General features: G+C 37.6%; 3 protein-coding genes and 1 long non-coding RNA gene across 5 annotated transcripts in view; 2 read left to right on the forward strand and 2 right to left on the reverse strand.

Moving 5' to 3' along the window:
• Window positions 1–984: 984 nt before the first annotated feature.
• On the reverse strand, window positions 985–1,714 carry LOC128743162 (mitochondrial import inner membrane translocase subunit TIM14). The gene is made up of 3 exons (XM_053839687.1): window positions 1,635–1,714; window positions 1,331–1,570; window positions 985–1,278 (listed from the first exon to the last, which is right to left on the reverse strand). Exons 1-3 carry the CDS (start codon window positions 1,635–1,637, stop codon window positions 1,165–1,167), a joined length of 357 nt encoding a protein of 118 aa, XP_053695662.1. The 5' UTR covers window positions 1,638–1,714; the 3' UTR covers window positions 985–1,164.
• A 110-nt stretch (window positions 1,715–1,824) lies between these two features.
• Window positions 1,825–4,436, forward strand: LOC128744373 (40S ribosomal protein S3a). Its single transcript, XM_053841338.1, has 3 exons — window positions 1,825–2,200; window positions 2,321–2,630; window positions 4,160–4,436. Exons 1-3 carry the CDS (start codon window positions 1,860–1,862, stop codon window positions 4,319–4,321), a joined length of 813 nt encoding a protein of 270 aa, XP_053697313.1. The 5' UTR covers window positions 1,825–1,859; the 3' UTR covers window positions 4,322–4,436.
• Window positions 4,437–4,687: 251 nt separating this feature from the next.
• Window positions 4,688–7,338, forward strand: LOC128744374 (uncharacterized). Its single transcript, XR_008412386.1, has 9 exons — window positions 4,688–4,876; window positions 4,988–5,121; window positions 5,328–5,395; window positions 5,649–5,687; window positions 5,897–5,961; window positions 6,280–6,318; window positions 6,527–6,598; window positions 7,007–7,078; window positions 7,252–7,338. It is a non-coding gene; the product is annotated as an uncharacterized LOC128744374 (long non-coding RNA).
• An 11,817-nt stretch (window positions 7,339–19,155) lies between these two features.
• The window catches only part of LOC128741887 (protein TANC2), a 117,619-nt gene continuing 111,748 nt past the window's right edge, over window positions 19,156–25,026 (reverse strand). For both annotated transcript variants that reach the window (XM_053837989.1, XM_053837990.1), the window contains exons 6-10: window positions 23,313–23,651; window positions 20,824–23,247; window positions 20,419–20,770; window positions 20,044–20,293; window positions 19,156–19,976 (exon numbers count right to left, since the gene is read on the reverse strand). In XM_053837989.1, the coding sequence (XP_053693964.1) occupies window positions 19,629–19,976; window positions 20,044–20,293; window positions 20,419–20,770; window positions 20,824–23,247; window positions 23,313–23,651 (3,713 nt within the window). In that variant the 3' untranslated portion in view covers window positions 19,156–19,628. The remainder of the gene's footprint in view (window positions 19,977–20,043; window positions 20,294–20,418; window positions 20,771–20,823; window positions 23,248–23,312; window positions 23,652–25,026) is intronic.

Here is a 25,026-nt window from a genome sequence, read left to right on the forward strand (position 1 = left end):
TTTTAATTTGAACAACTGGTAACCCGAAATATGCTGAAACCTGTGTGAACTGGCCACCCTGCTCTTTGTTATTGTTTTGGTGGTTTGTTTTAGTTGGCAGTTGCAAGTGCGAATATTGCATTTTCCGATCAGATCTCTCTCTTAATCGTTAGGAAAACGAAATGTGAAACCGATTAAACACGCTAGGTCAGTACAAACGAATCGTGTTTCTGTGCATTGTCTGCATAAACAAATGATGTCATGTTGAGAATGACATTTGAACCATTTTTAATTTGCACGTCGTGCAAACCAACGGGGTTCAAATTAAAAAGTGTTCAGATTAAAAATGGTCAAACGAACGGGGGTCCATGGTATATATTGATTCTACTGGTAAAACAGTAGAAATAGACGAAATAAGATTTCTAGGTAGAATTAACAAGGGGGCGAATGTCGCAAATGTAAACAAAACGGGTGAGAGTTATTTTTTGCTCGACCAGCATAGGAAAATCAACCCTTATTAATTCTATCTTCATTTATGAAACCAACAAGTGTCGACCAACATTTGAAAGGGGCGGATAGGCCAATTGTCAAACAGAACGAGTGAGTTATTTTTTGCTGGAGCAGCATAGAAAAATGAACTCTCACTCGTTCTGTTTGACAGTTGGCTAATCCGCCCTTTTCAAATGTTAGTCGACAAGTCAAAAAACATGACACTCATAAAAAATTTAGTACCAGAAATATTGCTTATTTCCCAGCTTTTCATACGCGATGATTTATAATCGTCGCGGGCGAAACCGTCGCGAGAGCAAATCATTTATTTTGTCAAGTATTATCAATTTCCCGCCCTTTCGTACGCGATGAATTATAACCGTCGCCAGAATCGTCGTAGGGGCAAATATCGTTTATTTTGTCAAGTAAATCAATAGATTACATGCTAGACAAGCATAATGTATACTTAAAACTTACATACAGCCAAGCAGATTCTTTTTGCGACGATTTCAAGCAGTCAAAAAAGTGAGCAGCGCGTTTTGTTACCAAAGAAAAGGGCAATATGATTCGATTATCTGGGCTGAAAATAAAAGTGAACCCGAATAATCGAGTCCGGGCTATGCTGGCTTAATATTCATATATGATTTACTCTATATTGACACGCTTTGATATTTACAGATTGTCAGTACCTAACAGCTACTTTGCATTATCTAAGAAATCTTTTGCTTCATTTATTTTCGCAGCTAAATAGGGAGATCCCCCGCGGTCAGGATGATTTAGCAACATTATCTTTTTATGTGCATCTTTTATCTAAAATGTTGTAGGATATAATAAAGCTGCAGAATTGAATATGAATATAAACCTTCAGTTTTGATGCCGATGGGCTGATGCCTAGTATAAGAGCGGCCTCCCGTTTATTCATTTTTGGATCAAATCCTCCACGATAGTACTTGGAACTGGCCATTGATTCTGCGTCAAATTTGGGTAAACTTTGAAGCGCTTCTTGCATTTTGCTGGCAGCGTTTGGCATCTGACGCAACAGCGCCCGACCTCCAAACCCGATTGCAGCTAATCCTAGTCCTGCCAAAATTACGGAGGTTGACTAGTCGTGGAATAAATATAAAATGTTAGTATAGTGCTACTGGTTGAATATCTTTTGAAAATACCATTTCTGCCAATTAAACTATCCTCAGTTACGAAATTTATTTCACTATATGAAACGTAAACAAATAGAAAATGCCAAATTTGACGTGTAGTCGGAAGTAACGCAGTGACATTTAGTACTAACTGTCAAATTTTTGTGTTGTTCTAAAGTTTCAGTTCAGCGGACATACTTCGTCGAACTGTCAATCCAACTCTGTTTCCGTTCTTTTTGATCGTGAAGTGTAATCATGGCGGTCGGCAAAAATAAAGGCACCTCTAAAGGAGGCAAAAAAGGCTCGAAAAAGAAGGTTGTGGATCCGTTTACTCGCAAGGATTGGTACGATGTAAAAGCCCCGAACATGTTTTCGATACGCCAAGTTGGCAAAACCTTGGTTAATCGTACTCAGGGCACTCGGATTGCTTCGGACGGCTTGAAGGGCCGCGTGTTTGAGGTTTCGTTAGCTGATCTGCAAAACGATAGCGACGCCGAGAGATCGTTCCGTAAGTTTAAGCTTATTGCTGAGGATGTTCACGGTAGAAATGTACTGTGTAATTTCCACGGAATGGATTTGACTACGGACAAATTAAGGTAAATTGATTTAGTTGTCTACATTTGTTGACAAAGCAGACTTAGGCTAAACAAGAAAGTTTGGTCGACTTTTGTGTACAGTACAGTTTAACATATTAACATATATCTCCCAAAAATTAGGTCCATGGTCAAGAAATGGCAAACCTTGATTGAATGTTCCGTTGATTGCAAGACTACTGATGGTTATTTGCTGCGTGTTTTCTGCATTGGATTCACTATCAAGGATTCGGCATCGCAGCGCAAGACTTGCTACGCGCAACATTCGCAAATCAAGGAAATCCGGAAAAAGATGACAACCATTATCACCCGTGATGTGACCAGTTCCGATCTTAAAGAGGTTGTTATCAAACTGTTGCCGGATTCTATTGCTAAGGATATTGAGAAGGCGTGTCAGGGAGTATATCCACTGCACGATGTATACATTCGAAAGGTAAGTGGCAATAGATGTTACGGATCTACTTTCTAATGTTCAATACGGGACGCAAAACGTATTTTTCGGTTTTGAAATATCTATCAGTATTTTTCAAATTCTAAAATCTGCTGGAAGTAGCCAAACGTTTAAATTTTTGGATTAGTAAGCACGCGGTACCAGTTTCAGCGTGTCTCATGGTGTCGACTACCTGGGAAGAACCAAAAAAACTGAAAATGTCGGTTTCAACCAACCGTGAAAAGTTGGAATGTCAGGGAATTTTATTTATTCAAATAACGGATTTTTGGCATTGGAAGTAAATATATCAAAAGAGCTGTGGCTTCGCAAGGATAACATTTATTTTAACTATCTGGCACCTTTGTTTAATGCCTTCGCGTGTGTCCAAATGAAATAGAACATGACGTATCTTTATCCATATGGTATGTACTGTGTATCTACAACATATTTCGAAGAGTTTAGAAATTTAGAATTTCATATATATGCGTCTAACCCGGCAATGTTTCTCAACGACTGGACCGATTTCGGTTTTAATGGGACCAGCCGAATCAATTATTAACATTTTTTTTTGGCTTCGATGTCGATCGGATATTTAGATCAAGCATTTACTTATTATGTATGAAAAATCACATAAAAAGTTGGGTACAAGGCTGGTGGATATTGTCACACAAAACGCACATGTTAAGTCTATAGAGGACTCTTGTTGGAACAATACGATTCTTAAAGCACTCTTCTATGCGTCGAGAACAAGTATTCAATGGGTCGTGAGAATTGACATTTAGAAAAAGACCAACTTATAAAACTGGCGAATTTTGCATCCGGATAATTCCCGACTTTCGGACCAACATCGGATCCGAAGTAACCAAAACGAATCAAACTGAACCAAGATCAGACTGAAAGTTCACTACATTTAACCTGAACGGGCCAGAACCTGATATTTTGTTTTTGTTCACGAGTGAAAACTTACATTTTATTCGTTTTCTGAGGGGTGAGCATGAAAATCCTGATTTAGTCCAACAAACCAGTCATGTTTGAAACTCAGTTGGGAGTCGATAGAATCGCAAACCAAGTTGTCTTGGTTGCTTGCAAGTAGGTTCGATAAAAGCAGAACGTCAGATTCTAAATAAGAGAACGAAGCTGCTTTGCTCAATGCATCGTTGAGACACATGACATGAAGAATATTTATATTTCTGAGCAACACATTTCCTCAAATTTTAATGACAAATGAAAGTCGGAAAAATTGGGTTTTGTCAATTTTTTTCATATGTTCTGAACTAAAGACCAACTCATTTTTATGTTTACTGTTTTACATAGTTAAAAAAACTTTTTTATATTCGTTGTCTAACATCACTCTGTAAATTGACCACCATTCATGTTAGTCACTCACCAATTATTGAAAAAGGATAGGCTTGTTATCCTATTTATAAGATGATTAATGAAAAAAAAATTTGAACATTAAGAATTAGAATAATCCAGCGCTCCCCTTATTAATTACTAACTAATCAAGCCTAATTAATTCCAAAATTGCACAGGTCAAGGTCCTGAAGAAGCCTCGTTTTGACCTCGCAAATCTGCTTGAACTGCACGGTGATGGAGGTGGCAAAGGTGCCGAAGTTTCCACCGGAACTGCTGAAGGCGGCGTAACCATCGATCGCCCGGAAGGCTACGAACCGCCAGTACAGGAATCGGTTTAAATAGCATTAAAGACGGTATAATGCAAAAATCATTTCCGATAAGTAATTAAAAGAATGCGGTAGAATTGGGGAAAAGCGCGAAAATACAACTAACATCTGTTGTATATTAAAATAATTTACTGTTTTTGTTATTTTTGAAACTGTCCTTTTATATTGTCTCGGTTGTGTTGTTCATGGTAAGTATCGTATGATTTCATACATAATTTACTCGTTTTAATTGTATTTCAATTACAGATAGAAAAAAACGGATGTAAAATGATGTCTCTGGAAAAAAGGTAATTATTTCAATTATTTTATATACTTTTACTTAATTAAAGTATTCAATGATGAATCAATCTCAAATTAGTTATTTCTCGTCTCTGAATCAAAACAATTATGAATGAGACACGCGATATCGACTGATTGACGATGATAAATACTGTAACTAAATTCTTATCAAAATCTCCAAAGTAAAGAAGATCTCAATTACAGGTTTCATCATGCAGAAAATAAGCTATTCCTCAGCTTGGAATCTATCAGCTCAGATGGACTTGTCAAATCATATATCCAGTCCAGGTAAGATGATTTTCTTGATAGTATTTTTGTGAATTTAGTAGAAACTACATTATTGTTATATGGTATTGTATAGTCTTACTATAAATTTTATTTACTCTACAATATTTACAGATTACCCATAGTTGAGGATCATCTATATTACAATAGTCAGAGAGAGAGAGAGATGAGCACAATAAAACAGATTTAAAATACTCCTGCCGATAAAGAGAGCTGGGCAAAACCAAATCGTTTGATTCACAGATAAGGTAGATACCTATTTAAGAAAATATCTTGTCAACTGTTAGAATAATATGATGAATCCCAACTCAGCTCGCTATGATAGAAACATGAAGAAAACTTGTTCCTATAATTCCTACGCATTAGAATTTTACTGAACCGTTTTTCGAAATTGTTTGATTTACATAGTTTTCAGCGGTTTATTAAAACGATTGTTCTCTTTATATATTTCCAGAAACTATCGATTGATTGATGGCTACTAACGAACGATGATTTTACTACGTTTGTTATACTTTTAATAAGGTAAACATTTTTAAGCACTATATTTAAAAAAGAAAATCAAAATCTGTTAAGCGGAATAAAGCACTTTAAATGATGATACCGATGACGAGACTTAATCCAAATCAAACGATGTCAAACGTTTTTGTATTTTACAAAAGCATGATGTTACCGATTCGGGTAAAGATTATAATGGCAACTGAATTGTTTCATTCCGTGTTTCCAACATGAAATGCTATTGCTAAATAGATTTTATAGCCTCTTTTTTTCTTTGTAGATCGCCTCTGTATAATTGGCCCTGCTCTCTGGATATACGGTAAGTTTCCGCAAACATCTTGTCGCGTTTTTTCAATTATGATTACATGATGATTACCAACTCAGCTCGCTATGATAGAAACATGAAGAAAACTTGTTCCTATAATTCCTACGCATTAAAATTTTACTGAGTTCCGATGCAGAAATTTATGCAATCCTATAAATTCGATATGCCTATTAACAAGGTTATTGTTTGTTTCACATTTCCAGAAAACTTACATACCTGGAACATATGACGCCGAACAAGTCTTGAGGAATGTTGCTCACTTTATAAGGTAAATAGTTTACATAAAGATTTTAATGGCAAGGCCCTACGGTCAGTTCGTCTTTGTAGTAAAGATTCTAATTTTAACATGTTTAAAGTAGCAAAGTAAAGTGATCTGCTAAACGTAGCAAAACTTATTTCCTGATGAGACCGATGACGAGACTTAACCCAAATCAAACGACATCCAACATTTTTGTTTTCTACAGAAATAGGATGTTCCTGATTCGGGTAAAGATTATTCTGGCGGCTGAATTGCTTTAGTTCAAATTACTCACATACTATATATTGTTCCCATTCCATTCTAACAACGTTTGTATTTCTTTGATAGGTCGTGATCTATTAATGTTCTCTGTATCTCCTATATGCGGTAAGTTTTCACAAATATGCCATTTTATTAGTTACTTTTTATTATGTGATGATTACCAACTCAGCTCGCTTTGATAGAAACATGAAGAAAATTTGTTCCTATAATTCCTACGCATTAATTTTCCACTGATTCCTGATGGAGATATTTATCAATGTCCTCATTTCAGTAGATTTTATTAACAGGGTTACCGTATGTTTTACATTTCCAGAAACGCGACGAACTATCAAGATGATTGACGCTGATGACGCTTTTGCAGTTCGTGTTTCGTGAATTTAAAAAGGTACCTAATCATTTTTAAAAACCGCACTTAATCTAAACACGATACCACGTTAAAACATATCTTTCCATTAGAACAAAAACTAACAACCAACTCGAAAAGTAACGTTATGTGCTTTTGCGTTACAGCAAAAACTTGTAATTTTAAAAATAAAATAATTGAGAGTTTTTTAGTTTTATATCTATGTTTTCACGTCGAAACACTTGTTTGGACGTGATCAAGTTAATTGTTTTCTCTATGATAATTATAACTCGGAAGATCCAGTTGTCACAAAATTGTATTGTTTTTAAAGAGCCTATAATTCCTATAATTCCTACGCATTAAAATTTTACTGATCGATTGAGAAATTGACGATTGCCGGTAATTTTAGTATCCCTATTTACAGAACAATTTTATGTTTTTCACTTTCAGAAAGCAGCATACACCATGAAAACAATTAATGTCGGCGGGTTATACCAAATGCGTCTCTTCACATTCTATAAAGTAAGTATTTTGACCCCGTACAAAACCATGAAAGAACTATGCTTATATTAATCGTTACAACTTATTTTGACAACATGAGTTTCGATTTTCAGCTCTATTTTAATGAAGCCGTTTCATCAATCAATAATAAAAATAATAATTAAATCTAATTGTTTTTTTTTGTTTTGTTTCAGATATGGACACTTCGGATCTTTATTAACTTTTATGTGATATCTAGTTTGTTATTTATTTAAAAACATGAATAAAAGGTCTATCGCGTGAAAACATTGTCTAAGTGCTTTATTTTATTAATGTCTAAGCGTTATTAGGCCATTACAAATATTTTAAAAAGTCCCTCCGGTGTTGGGCCACTGAAGAGGGTGGGGCAAAAAAACAAAGAGAATATTTTATTCGAGCAAAAAATGGATTTTGGGCATCGTTACTTAAAATTTTAGAATGAAACCAAATTTATTCCACCCTCCCATGGGTAGGTGGTTTGACGCGTACTTCGGCCAAACGACCTAAAAATTCTTAGTTCCGCATGTAGAATGTAATATAGTTTAAGTTGGATATATGTGTAGTATGTAGTATTGCATAATTTAGCTTTATGTGTAGCATGTGTCTCGTAAAGCGGAATGGAGCGAAATCGAACGGATTTGATTTTAAATTCAATCCGTTTGGGCCGAAGCACCGGGAGGGCTTACTCGGTTCCCTAGATGAATTGCTGGTATGCACAGAAATTTCTCTAGAAAACTGAAACCAAATCCTACCCACCATTCATGAGATTTTGACTTACTCATGAAAATTAAAATGTATCGCTAGTTAGAACGAACGAGTGTTCAAAAATGATGTGATGTCTTTATTTGCGTAATCGAGACATTTTCTATGAGATTGCCATAGAATTTGTGGCTGTTATGCGATTATGGACAGCACAGCACTGAAAAATATACACACACGTACATGTATACATGTGTATGCATGTATGAGTGTGCATGGGTGTATAGGTACGAATGAATATATGTTTGAGTGTTCTATGATGAGTCGGAAATTCTTCTTATACCTATGCTGCCAAATTACAATTATTAATGGGCAGGAAGTTATAGTCAGTAGCTGTGTTTCCTGTATCAGTTTCCTATGCTATTACTATTATTACTAATATTGCTATCGTTGCTGTTACTGTCACCTCTATTGTATTGTTTGGGATGTAATTATAATTTTTTTTTTCTTTTTTTTTTTCTTTTTTTTTTTCTTTTTTTTTCTTTTTTTTTTTCTTTTTTTCTTATTTCCCTCCTTTATTAGAATGATTTGCATGTCTTGTGACTAACCGCGTTAACGGTATTCAACTAACAACATAAAATGATCATGTATGACGCTGTTTGTCTCCCAAGGGCCTTTCTAATGCTGATGAGCCTCTGTCGGAGAGTCCATCAAGTCGAACGGTGGCAACTCACCGGCGGCCTGCTCCTCTCCATTCTTGCGGCTGTCGTCGCGGTCGGACTTAGTGGATCACTCGAAAAGATTTATAGCCTCGATATATATCTTGTTCTGTCCATTGCCCAATGCTGGCAGACTTCAACTGAAATTCCATTTCTAACTAAATCTTTTTAGAGTTAAAACTTCTTCAAGTAAAAACAGGTATTCGATTCTCTGGCTGATTCAAGCGATAGCGAAGGGCTGTCCTCAATCATTTCCACTTCCTAAAATGGGGTCATAGTACATAATATATGGCCGTGGTATGAGGATTTATTTTTCGATTCAATACCATCCTCACAGAATTATCAACGTCGTTAACATCTTATTAAGTCTTGCTTTAGTGACAGCTTGCACTTAAGACCTAACACGGCATATATACATATCTCCAAGTGAAGTTCTTTTTGATCCACCTCATCCCTTCTTAGTTACAGAATCATTTCAATTGACCACGGTCTGAAGAGCATACCGACAAATCGGTTGACTACCGCTACAAATATGCAATTAATGCCACCGGGAATAATACGAGCGAGAACCAGTCCCCATTATATCGCATCTGCTCTATTTTTCGGAAGTTCAAGTAGTTTTTCGATAGTTCTGAGCGATAATATTGCTCTTGAATAATATTCCGCACAAAATATTCGAAAATTTACGCCATCAGCTACAATACTGCAAAGATGGTAGATAAAGAGGCGGCTGTGGCTTTTAATGAGCATAGGTTGTAGAACAGCGCTGGGTCAATCGTGATGACATGGGTATTTGGGAGATGAGTAGCGTCCAGCCTAGCGAGTAGTTAGTCGGTAGTAGCATAGGTGATGGACAGACATAGAATTCTCGTGATATTACTAACTTGAAAATTGCAATCAACATGTTGACTAAAAAAAATTCCTCTTTTCTTTTCTTTTCTTTTCTTTTCTGCCTGATCTCTATCGCTTCTTCTCACGGCAACAATAATGTTGCCGTGAGGGGAGGCAAGAGACCAGCCACAGATGACCACACTGGTGACAACGATGGAGAGGACGGCCGGCGTGGAGCCTGCTTCAGGTTTAATTAAGATTGACTACGAACAAGACGAGGAAACAAATAAAGGAAGGAGAAAACAAGATAAGTACAAGCCATCTTATGCTATATTGACCAAGCACACAATTATATCAAGCCAAGTTCTGTCACTCTTCTTCCGCCCATTAATCCATAATCACCAATACATTATGGAGCTAGCGTAATCCGCACGGATTCTTTTAACATTATCACAACCACCTTATCTCAGCCCTGGACAGACTTGGCTCTAACTGCCCCACCTTGTGCTGCAAACAGAACAGAACAGAACAGAATGAAACCAAATTTATTCCTGCTTTTATTATTTTCCATGCAAAACTATGAAAAAAGACAAAAACGAAAGAAAATTTTTTTTGTCGATTTTCGGAAATTCCACTATTGGAATTTCCATTTCTATTTCTATTTTATTAACTCAACTCGTACACTCATTTTTCGAGTTTTTTTTTAGGTTGTAGAGCCCACAGACAATTTATTTTATAAAAAAAATTCAACTCATCCTACAAATTATTGTTTTGTCCCCCGATTTTTCAAGCCAATTTACAAGGGGGGGGGGGGGTTTGACAAAAACTTTAAAAATAATTTGCAATTTGCAAAGAATCGTTACTTTAATTAGTATTTTCCGAAAGAGCTGCACGGGTTCGACTGTGGCGGCTTTCCCGACGAAAAAACACCATTACTCGGGTAGTTTTGAAAAGCGGAAGACAGGACAAACGAATAGCATCTCTCATTATCATTATCACTTAGGTCTATTTGAAAAATTACCCGAGATTAGAATTAACATTGATGCGAATTACATTCAAATTATTACCTGACATAAATATTTATGGAATGGCTTTTCGTTGCCGACAGAAAAATAATGTAAAAAACCACTTATCAAAAAATAAATGTCCTTTTGGTTTTCCTACATGCTTTGACTATGACGAAGAAAATCTGCTGATCACTCAGAGTAAACACTTGAAATATTGAACGGTGATTCAAACTATGCCCATTTTTTGTGGGCTAGTTTAGGTAGCTCTTGCACATGGCTCAAAGCGGAGTCATCTAGGTGACTGAGAATCGCAAATTGTGCTCTCACTTAAAAATTTAGGTGAGGTGACTGTGAAAATAGGGCCCACTATTAATAAAGGGTGTCCACGGTAAAATTACAACACACTCAAATTGCTCTAACTTTTGAACCATGGGGTAAAATTTATTGAAATTTTGCCTTGGGAAAGATCAAAGTGCATTTCATCTCGAATTCTACGGTTTCTTGTGTCATAAAACGGTTCGAAGAACGTCTGGATGTCGATCGTAAGCCAGGTTGTAGAGAAAACACTCGTCCGTATACCGTTAAGGATCACGCCAGCGTTGTTGGGGCCTTTGACGGAAAACTAAACTCCGTTCAAGAAGTGGCAAAAAACTGAATCTGAGCAAGTTTCGTATAGAACGCCAAAACTCAAGCTATATATTACGTATATTTAAGGTTCAGAAGACCCCAACAGAATATGATCGTGAAGAGTCGTGCCCGGAAATTATTCGATCAAAAGCTGACGAAACCACATTGCTGCTTATGGGTGATGAAACCTACGTAAAAGCTGACTTCAACCCAGATTCCGGGGAACCAGTATTTCACTGCCTAGGATAAATTTCATGTTCCACAGAACCTCTAAAACTAGAAGATGTCAAAGTTAGCCAAGAAATTCTTGATTTGTCCAGCAATATGTTTATGCGAAAAGCGGAATACACCTTTCGTGACCATAGATATCATGAATAGACAAGTTTATTTGAAAGAATATCACCAAAAGGGACTTCTTCATCTTCTGAAGTCTGACAATTGTCCTACGATCTTCTGGCCGGATTTGGCTTAATGTCATTACGCAAAGGGCGTGCTGGAGTGGTATAAGGCAAATAATGTCGATTTCGTGCTAAAAGATCTTAACGCCCCAAATACACCGGAGCTGCGGCCAATCGATAATTTCTGGGATATTATGAAGCAGAATCTTCTAAAACGTCCTAAAATAGTCAAAACAGTTGAAGAAATGAAGAAAGCATGGGTAAATATGCAACAATATGTCGATCTTGAGGTTGTCCCTCCCATGGGTAGGTGGTTTGTCGCGCACTTCGGCAGACTCCTAAACTTAATTCCGCATGTAGAATGTAATATAGTTTAAGTTAGATATATGTGTAGTATGTAGTATAGTATTGCATAATTTAGCTTTATGTGTAGCATGTGTCTCGAAAAGCGGAATGGAGCGAAATCGAACGGATTTGATTTTAAATTCAATCCGTTTGGGCCGAAGCACCGGGAGGGCTTACTCAGTTCCCTAGATGAATTGCTGGTATGCACAGAAATTTCTTTAGAAAACTGAAACCAAATCCTACCCACCATTCATGAGATTTTGATTTACTCATGAAAATTAAAATTTATCGCTAGTTAGAACGAACGAGTGTTCAAAAATGATGTGATGTCTTTATTTGCGTAATCGAGACATTTTCTATGAGATTGCCATAGAATTTGTGGCTGTTATGCGATTATGGACAGCACAGCACTGAAAAATATACACACACGTACATGTATACATGTGTATGCATGTATGAGTGTGCATGGGTGTATAGGTACGAATGAATATATGTTTGAGTGTTCTATGATGAGTCGGAATTTCTTCTTATACCTATGCTGCCAAATTACAATTATTAATGGGCAGGAAGTTATAGTCAGTAGCTGTGTTTCCTGTGTCAGTTTCCTATGTTATTACTATTATTACTAATATTGTATTGTTTTGGATGTAATTAATTATAATTATTATTTTCTTATTTACTTCCTTTATTAGAATGATTTGCCTGTCTTGTGACTAACCGCGTTAACGGTATTCAACTAACAACATAAAATGATCATGAATGACGCTGTTTGTCTCCCAAGGGCCCTCCTAATGCTGATGAGCCTCTGTCGGAAAGTGCATCAAGTCGGACGGTGGCAACTCACCGGCGGCCTGCTCCTCTCCATTCTTGCTGCTGTCGTCGCGGTCGGACTTAGTGGATCTCTCGAAAAGCTTTATAGCCTCGATATATATTTTGCTCTGTCCATTGCCCAATCCTGGCAGACTTCAACTGGAATTCCATTTCTAACTAAATCTTTTTAGAGTATAGCACTTCAAGTAAAAACAGGTATTCGATTCTCTGGCTGATTCAAAAGCCATGGGTTTATACCGTCTTTAGACATTACCCTTCTTTATCGACAAACTTCGCAGCCGGCTGTTAGAATACAGGAAAATTACGGGGCCAGTGCAACAATCCTACTGACTCTAACTAGCAAGCACCGCCTAGCCGAGATTCGAACATACGACGACTGGCTTGTTAGACCAGCGTCGTACCTCGAAGCTAACTGGGCGGCTAGCTGATTCAAGCGATAGTGAAGGGTTGTCCTCAATATACTATCATTCCCACTTCCTAAAATATGGTCGTAGTACATAATATATGGCCGTGGTATGAGGATTTTTTCGATTCAATACCATCTTCACAAAATTATCAACTTTGTTAACATCTTATTAAGTCTTGCTTTAGTGACAGCTTGCACTTAAGACTTAACACGGCATATATACATATCTCCAAGTGAAGTTCTTCTTGATCCACCTCATCCCTTCTTAGTTACAGAATCATTTCAATTGACCACGGTCTGAAGAGCATACCGACAAATCGGTTGACTACCGCTACAAATATGCAATTAATGCCACCGGGAATAATACGAGCGAGTACCAGTCCCCATTATATCGCATCTGCTCTATTTTTCGGAAGTTCAAGTAGTTTTTCGATAGTTCTGAGCGATAATATTGCTCTTGAATAATATTCCGTACAAAATATTCGAAAATTTACGCCAACAGCTACAATACTGCAAAGATGGTAGATAAAGAAGCGGCTGTGGCTTTTAATGAGCATAGGTGGTTGAACAGCGCTGGGCAAGGTAAACAATATCATGTCCTCAATTATGAGGATTCAATAATAAAGCATGTATATATAGTATATAATGAGTATAAATGGGCAGAAATAGGACAACCTCACCAACATCGAGTGAAATATAATTGCGTCATTTGAGTTTCCATCAGTGCATCTAATATCCAATAATTTAATTTTTCGTTCTGATATTCATGTGCATTATTTAAACTTGTTACGACAAAAGTTTTCATTGTACAGTAGGAGGTACTTGATGAGCTAAAATGAAACAAATAATTACAATAACATATTAGGCTTACTTGCTACCAAGTCCTTGTGGTTCAGCCGTCCAAAATCTCAGTTTATTAAATCAGGCATCTGGGAACCACACGGCATCGCACCTCCTAGCTTAGCTACTCAATAGAGTGTTACCGGGTATGGCCGCGTGGAGGCGTAGGTAGGAGCTTGGGCGCAAAAGCTATGTTGGTCGCTTTCTCGTTTGCTTAATATTCCGCACAAAAATTCGGAAATTAACGCCAACAGATACATTACTGCAATGCACAGTGGTCCAGGAGACAATTTTAGGCGGAAATTAAGGTTTCTAGCCTAAAATTGAGCTTCCAGACAAAACTTGTGTTCGACAAAGTTGTTGCATGCAGAAAGGCGCTCATTTGTGTGCTATCAAATTTTAGGGTGGTTCTTATTTTCAAAAAAATCGAAAATCTAGCTTTTTTATTTCGAAAAATAGAAGTAAACATTGTTCGTCAAAGTTGTAGAGCTGTTAATTTTATGTAATTTAAAAAAAATTTTTTTGTTGTATCTCTGAAATTGACTGATTTGGAGCCTTTTTCCTGAATCGATTTAGGGTGACTCTTAAAAAAACGGTTTTTTCGTTGTAACTTTTTAATAGCGAAATTCTCGCAAAAGTTGTCTTCAGATGACTTTTAGAACTCTTTAAGACAAAAATTTTGCAGCATAGAGCGTGCTTATCTATTGAGCCAATCATGAGTAATTAGCATTTTTATTTATAAAATACGCCTTTTTCAAATGTTGATATCTTTAGTGGGGGCAAACGAAAAAAATATTTTTTGATGGCATTTTAAAGAGCATACTTTGCTCTTTACTATATAAACGACTTGAAGATATGTTATTTTTTTATCTCGAATAAATTAAATTTGAAAACATCAAGTTTTACATATAATTCAACGCTTTTGAATCTATATTTGAACGCAAGTATGAGCTAGCGAGTACTAAATCGCATAAAGATGGGTTTTTTGGTTCAAACATTATTCCAGTGTGACAAAAAATTACCTTTCTTCACTATTTCTTTTATTGAAAACATCGGCAATGCTTCGTTTTTTGGCAACTAGTCTAGGCATCTATGTTTCGTGACTTTTTTGAACAGCATGATTTTTTACAGAAATACCCATAAAAATTACAAAATTATCAGAATTATCAAACACTTTTATTGATTTATTTATCTGCTTCAATTGTGGCCTGATTATTGTATGCGGTTGTTTATGCGCTTATTTACTTGAAAAGTGCTAAAGATGTCAAATTCCGCAGAGAAACCATTCGTTCAGGCCTTACAGAACAATTGGGGATTAGCGGATAAGCAAACCTCGCTAGAAGGAGAAAACTCCAATTCTGGAAACGTTGGCAGCCGTTTTTAAGAGACAAAAAAGTTGTTGCCAATTGGTATTGCTGACGCCAGAGGGGCATCTGCTGAATCCACCCCAAGTTCCTGGTCGAACTACCGGGAACCGCGTAGGGGCTGGGCTCTCACGACCTCTTTTCAGGCTAGCTGTGAAAAGCACGAAGGCTCTCAGAGTTGGCTCCGGGTCTACTTTTCAATCAAGGAATCAAAATCTCACCACTTACTACTCACAGAACTATTTTTATTAAAAAGTCTACAAACTCACTGTGCTCATTTTCACGTGGTCGGCCGATCATTCAGTTAACGATGACAAATTCATGACGTACTACGGCGGACTGCGAATGTTGTGTGGAATCGGAGAGCAGCTTCGTGATCCTATTGACTCAAACAACCTTTCCCAGCTGAGATTCAAGCATACGATGACTGACTTTTTGGACCAGCGTCTTACATCGGGGGTACAAGGGAGGCGCATTCAGTATCTCAAATTAATTGAAATACTGAAAATCAATAGTTTCAAACATTAATACATAAACAACCGCATACAATAATCAGGCCACAATTGAGGCAGATAAATAAATCAATAAAAGTGTTTGATTTAGTAATTTTTATGGGTATTTCTGTAAAAAATCACGCTGTTCAAAAAAGTCACGAAACATAGATGCCTAGACTAGTTGCTAAAAAACGAATCATTGCCGATGTTTTCAATAAAAGAAATAGTGAAGAAAGGTAATTTTTTGTCACAGTGGAATAATGTTTGAACCAAAAAACCCATCTTTATGCGATTTAGTACTCGCTAGCTTATACTTGCGTTCAAATATAGATTCAAAAGCGTTGAATTATATGTAAAACTTGATGTTTTCAAATTTAATTTATTCGAGATAAAAAAATAACATATCTTCAAGTCGTTTATATAGTAAAGAGCAAAGTATGCTCTTTAAAATGCCATCAAAAAATATTTTTTTCGTTTGCCCCCACTAAAGATATCAACATTTGAAAAAGGCGTATTTTATAAATAAAAATGCTAATTACTCATGATTGGCTCAATAGATAAGCACGCTCTATGCTGCAAAATTTTTGTCTTAAAGAGTTCTAAAAGTCATCTGAAGACAACTTTTGCGAGAATTTCGCTATTAAAAAGTTACAACGAAAAAACCGTTTTTTTAAGAGTCACCCTAAATCGATTCAGGAAAAAGGCTCCAAATCAGTCAATTTCAGAGATACAACAAAAAATTTTTTTTTAAATTGCATAAAATTAACAGCTCTACAACTTTGACGAACAATGTTTACTTCTATTTTTCGAAATAAAAAAGTTAGATTTTCGATTTTTTTGAAAATAAGAACCACCCTAAAATTTGATAGCACACAAATGAGCGCCTTTCTGCATGCAACAACTTTGTCGAACACAAGTTTTGTCTGGAAGCTCAATTTTAGGTTAGAAACCTTAATTTCCGCCTAAAATTGTCTCCTGGACCACTGTGCAATGGTGGCATATGGCATGTAAGGAAGCGGCTGTGGCTTTTATTAAGGAGCATAGGTGGCGCTAAGTTGCCGAATGTGACGACATGGGTAGTTGGAGAGATGTGTAGCGTGTATTCTAGCGTGTAGTCAATTAGTAGTAGCATAGGATATGGGTAGACATAGAATCCTAGAAATCTCGTGATATTACTACCGGGGATACTTGCAACACAGGGGTTACTTGCAACTACCGCAACTACTACTACCGCATTTGTTTGTTAACATAACCATTTGTAGCCAATGCCGGTTTAAAGAAGGGGCGTTTACCTATTGTCTAGTCAAGTGTGACCCATTATTTTGCTTGTTTTTATACGATTGAAAAGTAATTTCACTTTCAGAGTAGGAAAAATGGATGTGCAAAGTTGCGTCAGTTCATTGACATGAAATTATTTTTTATCGTTTGGTTCCTGTACACAATTAGTGCATCATATAAGCTAACAAATGGCAGCTTTGAGCTTTGTTTATATTTTGAACTTGGAAAATATATGATGAATTCGCGTTGTTACTTCCAATAAGGCGCGGCTTGCAGCATTTGTAAAATAGATATAGTTATCGTTATAGACAGTATGTACAAAGTAAGTTTGCATCTGTACGATGTTATTTTGTTTACTGCCGTCTCAATAAAAATTAAAATTGTTAAAAATTCCACGTGCCTTGAAACGGGAATTTGGAGTTTGCTGACATGCTGCATTTTCGCCGAATATCTTTAAAAAAGCGTTAGACGAAATTGGGATACAAAACATGCCTCCAGTATCTCTTGGTTTACTACAAATACACTCAAAATATCTAAAAAATAGTCATTTGCGGTTTGAAATCATATTTAAAATCATAAGAAACGCAAAATCGGAAAAGTGTTGCACGTAACCGCGTTTGCTAGGTAACTTGCAACACCATTATTTTCGTTTCATTCTACAGATTCATTTAATTGATATTTTTCTTATAATCATAAATCAAAAGTACTGACCACTATACAAGTTTTGGCTACTTACACTTTGACCTAAACGGTACACTACGAAAGTTATACCAAGTCAAAGTTCAAAAGTGTTGCAAGTATCCCCGGATGACGGTAACCCGAAAATAGCAATCAACTCATTTAGGTTATAATATTCTTTAAAAGCTCATTATCGTACCTTTTGTTTGCTATCAAAATTATTAAAATCGGGTCGGGTGATTTAAAAGTTATGAGTTTTCAAAAACAAGGTCTCACGTTTCGTTCGGTATGTATATATTTCTGACGGTTCGGCAGAACAAAGTGATAAATTCAGGTCAGGTGTCGACGATCATCTTCCATGGCTTTCAACGGTCGCCAGGAGTGGCTCACATTAATGGGCTCAATATAGTGAGCTAGGCTTATGTTGCTAGGCCTGACTCTGCTGCGCTCTTCCTGCGGATTCCAGTTGAATGCCTTCTTGCAGATTTCGTACGCTCCTCTCCTCCAAATATGTCCGATCCACCTCTACCTACCGGAATATCGAGTCGTCGGATTATTGAGTATCAGATTAGTGTATCGCAGAGATCATTAAGCTTACGCTACATATCAAATTACCGTTGGGGTCAAGAATGTCATTGGCCAGGTCGAGGCTTTATCACATGTTTCATCGTCAAAGGGTTCCAAGGTAATCCAATTAAACACCCTTATTATTTATTTCAAACGGATTGGTTTTTCGAACGAAAGCGGATGGTATTCTGCATTCCGTCAGCAAAATCAAATGGGAAAAACTCGTTCGAAACAAGTCGATAACGTTCATAATGACGAGGAACGGTAGCGGTTACAATATGTAACCGTGGATCATTCCTGCAGTAAGCCGTATTGCGTCCACCAGGAAGCCGTCGTGCAACAGGAGCACAGAAACGCCTCATACTGAACGTCGAAGAGATAGACTAGCTTATCAGGAACTACTCTACGTCTTAGTGCGTCCCAAATGTTTTCGTTGTTTACTCGGTAGAATACTTTTTCTAAATCAAGAAGAACAGTCCAGAGCATCGATTAGAATTAGGGTATCGGAACCAGAAATGTCGGTACTACCGACCGACTTTCCAGTAGGTTTAGCCCTCCCTAGCCCCCTCCCGCTAGTTGCACCAATGTATTTAAGTATTAACAGAAGTTTTAAAAGGATGAGAAGGGTCTTCCTTGCAATATTAGTTCGTCTTAAGGCACCGATTTTAAGTGGCGCACAACCTAGTATACTACAACTCACAGCATAAGAATTTTGCATTCTCGTTCATCGCTGAATTTTCCTAGTTTTACAGGATGGTTCAACCTTTTGAATAAGCGGTAAAAAATAGTGGCCCATTTGAAAACAGGATTTGATGTATCTGTGCAATACCTGTAGGAAGAGATTATTATTATCTACGGAGTTTGAATATAACGCAAATGTCCAAACCAAATGAGATATTTTCACATTGATTTTTTTTATTATTTCAAACGGTTTTCAATTGTATAAAGTTAAAACATGTCAGCTACATATACTCGTAAAATAATTTATCTCAACGCTAAGTATATTTGAAACCAAAAATTGAATATTGTAATCATACCTGATAAATAGTATCTAGAGGGCATTCTACGAAATTAATTGATTCATATCTTATTTACAGCACTAGTTTTTCTTACAAAACTTGTTACATTCCGAAAATGCACCAACCTATATTGGAATAATTTAAGTTATAATTTAAGTAAGGATCTGATGTTTTAAATATTGCTATTCCTAATATGTTCCACACTATTTTTTCATTCTAAGGAATTATTCGTTTCAATAGTATGTTGTGCACTTTCAGTGCATTCAAGTAGACGTGAAAGTTGATAATTAGTTCAACTATTTTGTTATACTACGAAGGAAGCTGATTAAGGCGCTTATTGCATTGCGAATGATAATTTTCTTTAGTCTTTTTTCGGTTTTTCGTATTCTTGTTTTACTTTCCTATAACTACTAACAAAAATTCATTATCCAAAAAGGTGGCAAGTACTGTTTATAGATCCGTAATTTCATCCACAGATTCTCCAATTGAACGGCTACTGTGAACTGAACTAGATCTTGTACTACTTCCGGCACCATCTATGGCCAAAAGAACTGCATTGTTTGTTTGAGACATTGCATTAATGTGGCGTTTCTGCAGATCACTATGTAGGCGAGTGAGTGTTTCACGAATATCTAATGATGCGGAATGGCATTTGGTCAATGCGACTCCAGCATCCTTCAGCGCTTCTGAAAAATTTCCGCATTCCATTAGGGCCTTTGACCTAGCATAGTAACCATCGTAAGCGTTCGGTTTGATATCGACTGCTTGTGTAGCGAGTTCGATAGCTTCAACTGCATCCTGCAAGATAAATAGTGAATACAGAGTGTTACGTTACATCAATGCACCAGGAAGTGAGTAAACTTACATTCATCTTTCTCTTACACCTCGAAAGATTGAGTAAGAAGTTGAATTTGAGTTGTTTGAATGTGGCACTATTAGCTGCATTGTTGTTCGTATCAGACTCCATTGCATTTACATTGTTGCTGCTGGTGTGAGTAACTGGGATTGTGGGTATTTTCTTCAGAGCATACTGATAGCGGTGAGATGCCTCTTGCAGACGGTTTTTACGATACAAAGTATTACCATCTTCAAGTAGTTTATTTAGTAATATTAGCCTATAACAAAAGAAATGGTTGAAAGCCTGACATTATTATAAATGTTCAATTTTGTTTTCAATTGGAATTATCAATATATACCTACGAGGAACAAAAAGCAAGCTTATTTGGGAGTTAATACTTACATAATTTCAGATTTGCCATTAGCCATGGCCCATGTTGCTGGACCTAATTTGGCTCCACGTTTCAGGAAGACTTGCACAACTTGAACATTACGGCAAGCTATCGCACGATCTAATGGGCGCATCCCATTCACGTCTACGTGTTCTATCTGTGCTCCATGATCAAGTAACATTTGTACCAACGCCGCCGATCCCTGATAAGCCGCGAGATCAAGTGGCGTTCTACCGGTACTGTCGGCATGTTGTTTATCAGCATTTCTCTCCAAAAGACATTTGGCGGCCTGCTGTTTTCCGCGTAAGCATGCCCAACTAAGAGCACTCAAACCATCCTTATCGAGACTAGTTAGTGATGCTCCTGAAAGAATCATTGTGTTAATAATCTGCAAATTCAATATCGATTCAAAGTACCTCTATTGAGTAACAACTCTATAATTCCTACGTGTCCTTCCTCTGCTGCAACCATCAACGCTGTCTTTCCGTTGCAATCTGTCTGTTCAACGTCGGTTTGATTTTGTAGCAGTCGCTCCACGATTGCCCAATGTCCTTCCTTAACCGCTATCAGCAACGGTGACTGATCCTTTCTGTTTCTGATATCTGTGGTAGCACCTCGACTAAGCAGAATAGTTACTGTTTCTGTGTGTCCATTTAAGCACGCCGTCGTCAAGGCCGTTTCGCCTGTTATAATATCCAATCGATTCACTTGTACTTCGCCCATATCGAGGAAATCTTCGACGATTTCCGTGTTACCTTGTCCAGACGCAGCTATTAGAGACTGTTGTGCTGCTTGTTCCAACGTAACATCATTACTACTGGGCCTTACATTCCAGTCACATGCTACTAGGTATTTTACTATTTTGAGCTTTCCAGTTATAGCTGCGTGTACTAAGGCGCATCGTTGAGAGGTATCGGTTTGCCCTAAAGCGCTACCAGCAGCCACCAATTGTCGCACCACATCGCAATGGCCTTTGGCCGAAGCTAATATCAATGGAGTGCATCCTTGACTATTGGTTTTTTCAACATTAGCTCCAAACTCTAATAGAAGGTTTACCATTGGTACTATTCCTTCGTGAGAAGCTATACAGAGTGCCGTTGCATTTCCTAGGAAACTAGTGACGTGATCTGGTGATGCTCCAGCCAGCATTAGCAGGCGTGATACCTTAATGTTAGGATTGTAGAGATTTCTTAAGGTGCACAGTGCAGACGACACACAGGAAGTTACTGAAGCAACCCAGAATGATTGTAGATCCCTTGGGGATTGATGTTGTGGTGCCGCACGATAGAGGTGAGCTTTTAGAATATGGTGACCGAGCTCAAGAGTTTGTTCTGCATCAAGAGGAACTTGTAAACGAGACAGGCGTAGTGCAATGCCAGCGTGGCCGTTTCGGAGATCGCAGAGAAATTTTGTGCTTTCCCCATCATCACGTCTTATCAACCATTCCCTGAATGATGGGTGGAAGAACATAAACGTTTTGTCTATTCGCTTTATTAGAAATCCGGTGAGTGTCTTAAATCGACACAAAAACTCGTCCCAATCAATGAGTTCACCGCCTTCACCCTCCACGATCAATGCATTCACCGAATAGAAAATTTCCGTCAATGTTAAAGGGTACAGAGCCGCTAGGCATACACTTAGAATGCTGGAAATCCTATCATACGCCGTCGACGTTGGGAACCGAAGATTGAAATTAAGAAGAAATATTTGCGCTAAAGAAACTGGAAGCACCTTAAAACTGCTCGACTTAATAACCAAATTACCACGCTCGATTAGATCTAACGTGAGTTTGGCGTATAGGAAGGAACCTTTTGTTAACGTGAGCAAATGATGAGCGAATTTGAAATGCAAACTAGTATTGATGATCTCCTTTCCTCCGGCAATGTTATGCTGAATACTGGAGCTCTGATTGATGCGGAATGTGATGTACTCGAGTATGTCCTTCTGTAGACTTTCGTTGCTGTTCCAATTATCGAGTGTCATTTTTGTGTACGCCAGACCTCTGGTGAACTCCAACATCTGTGTTCTTATAGTAGCGATCACCTTGAGCCATGAAGGGAAATGTTCGGTCATTTTCTGTAGAAAAGATGCAATGGTGTCGCCATGATCTGGCCGGTGGTATTCAGCTTCACATAAGGCATCAATTAGGATGACGCAGTTTTTCGGGGAAATTTTCCCCACTCGTCGTAGGGCCGATAGAGGTTCTAAAATACCCATTATCATCGCCCGCTCCGGATCAGCAATACACTCCTTAACACTAAGAACGTTCTGAAGGGCCTGTTCTCCAAGTAAAAATTCATGGTAAGCAGCCAGTTGAGGAGCTTGGCAAAGTTGGGCGGCTAACGAGTGGATGAAATCTGGTATAAGACAAGTTGCATTATTGTCTGCTTGACAGAAGTGATAAGCAACTACGTGCGAAGCAAGGCTACGCAATCGATCGTGTGCTACGTTGATCTGACAGTAGATGCCATCGTTTTCCTGTATGGGCATTTCTTTTCGTCTTCCAAAGCAGGAGTACTCTACCAACTGAAGCAGCAGAGCAGTTTTACCAGTTCCCAAATTACCACTCAGCAAAATTCCTGGCGAATCAGTCGATTGAATGGCATTTGCCAATTCTCGCACCAACCAGTGACGACCGACAAATAGAGGATCAGGTTCCTGTGTGGGGACTTCAAAGAAAAGAGGTTTGAGTGTTAGTTGCTGCTGTTGGCGGTACTGGGCGAAGCGAATTTTCGGATCAATAGGCCCTTTGATCTGACCAGATCGGGCTGAACGTCGGGCAGCAGTTTTCCGGGTCTTGAAAAGTGTAAGATCATCAATATGGCCCCCATTTTGAGACGCTGCAAGAAAAGCTTCATATTATCATGATTTAATTATTAATACCTCAATGTTTCTAGATACATACTGGTTACTGAATGTCTCCTACTTAAGGGACTTGATGAAGCATTGCTCTGTTCTGAAATCGACACGGACATCATGGATCCGATAGAATCGCATCCAGCAGCGTAGTGATTTGGTTCTTGCAATTGTAAGTTGCGTGAAACGTCCGCTTCCGACGATCCCGTTAAGGTTGAAACAGGGCTGGTGTTTGTAGAGGTGAGCGAGCTGCACGACTGAATCGGTGCTCGAATATTGCGCCGGGGATTGTTCTCCAGGAAGAACCCAAGCCGAACTTGCAGTTCGTCCTGCGATGACTTGGATTTCGAATTGAGCAACATTGGTTTTACGTTTCCACCTTCGTCATCTGAAAAATTTGAATAAATTTTGAAATATTTGTGGCTTCATTTACAAAGAACATGCAAATACATGCTAAACTAAATCGAATAGAGAAATCATATGGGTAATTCTAATACAGGATTAAAAAGCATGCCGAAACAAAATTACCGCAGTATTTGTGTGAACTTTCGTTTGCGTAAGCTTTTCTCGAATGTTTAACACCTGGCGGCTGTATTAAAAACGACAACATTCACGCAAACAAAAATTAGTTTAATGGAAAGGATTCGGTGTTTAGTTCGCCTTGCTAAGAGGGGCAATTGCTCAATCTATTATATTTTTATCTCGTTGTAGTGCCTGCTGCATTGTCTCCATTACACCGATTTCCAACATTGCAATTATTGGTCTCGAAGCTGGTCAAGCCGGTTTACACATTTGAGCGTTTTTTTCCTGGACGTTGAAAAACACAAATTTCGCCCCATTGGCACCGATATCCTCATCACATCGACTCATCTATCTGAAAAACTCTGCACACTTATGTAGGGTACGGGAGGGTATCTTCAACCTGCTTTTAAATTCTGCCTATTTACCTTTCCTTTCACTAAACAAATACTTTGCCAATATACAACATTAATATGTTCTAACTATTTTATCAAAAGTGAAAGTAATCTGCTGTTTTTTATTAAAAGAATATCCAAGCAACCTGTTCTTCCACTTGAACTAGGCTTAGGCTGAAGAAATAGAAGCAATCGCTTAATAGGCTGGATATACCCTCCCGGACCCTAATTCATGCAATTCATTATAATAATCAGTAGGATGGAAACTCTTATCATGCGACGTGGTATAATAAGGGCCCTATTATGTTAGTCACTGGCGAGTCGGTCGTCACAGTCGAGCTACTCGACTTCCATAATAGCAAAATCAAGGGGTTTCTATCACTGTGGATTTTACTTGCCAACATCTTCATTGATTACCGTAATTATTGCTCAATTACAAATTAGTTACAATTACAATTCAAATTATTTGTCATTACTGGATTCCTGAAGAATAATCATGCTCTGGATTATGAATGTGCAAACGAATTCGAAAATATCCGGAAAACTGACTTTAATGCTTATATAATACATTATTACTTATAACCAATAACTAATAGTTATTGGTTATTCGCCATATAATCTCCAAAGCACTAAGAATATTAAATGCTTTTTATTTTTCTGTTTGTCCGATTGCTTTATAGTTCAGTTATCTTCGGTGCTTACTGGTGATTTAGAGACAAGTATCTAAATTTTGTCAGATTGATTATGTATTTGGTGAATTTGAATAACACTTATGAAAGTGCTGCTAAAGTACAGATGAGTTACCAAAATTCAAGATACAGTACAGTCGTACCAACAACGTGTAGCATT

Source organism: Sabethes cyaneus, chromosome 3, assembly GCF_943734655.1.
Source record: "Sabethes cyaneus chromosome 3, idSabCyanKW18_F2, whole genome shotgun sequence".
Classification (NCBI taxonomy): Eukaryota; Metazoa; Arthropoda; class Insecta; order Diptera; family Culicidae; genus Sabethes; species Sabethes cyaneus.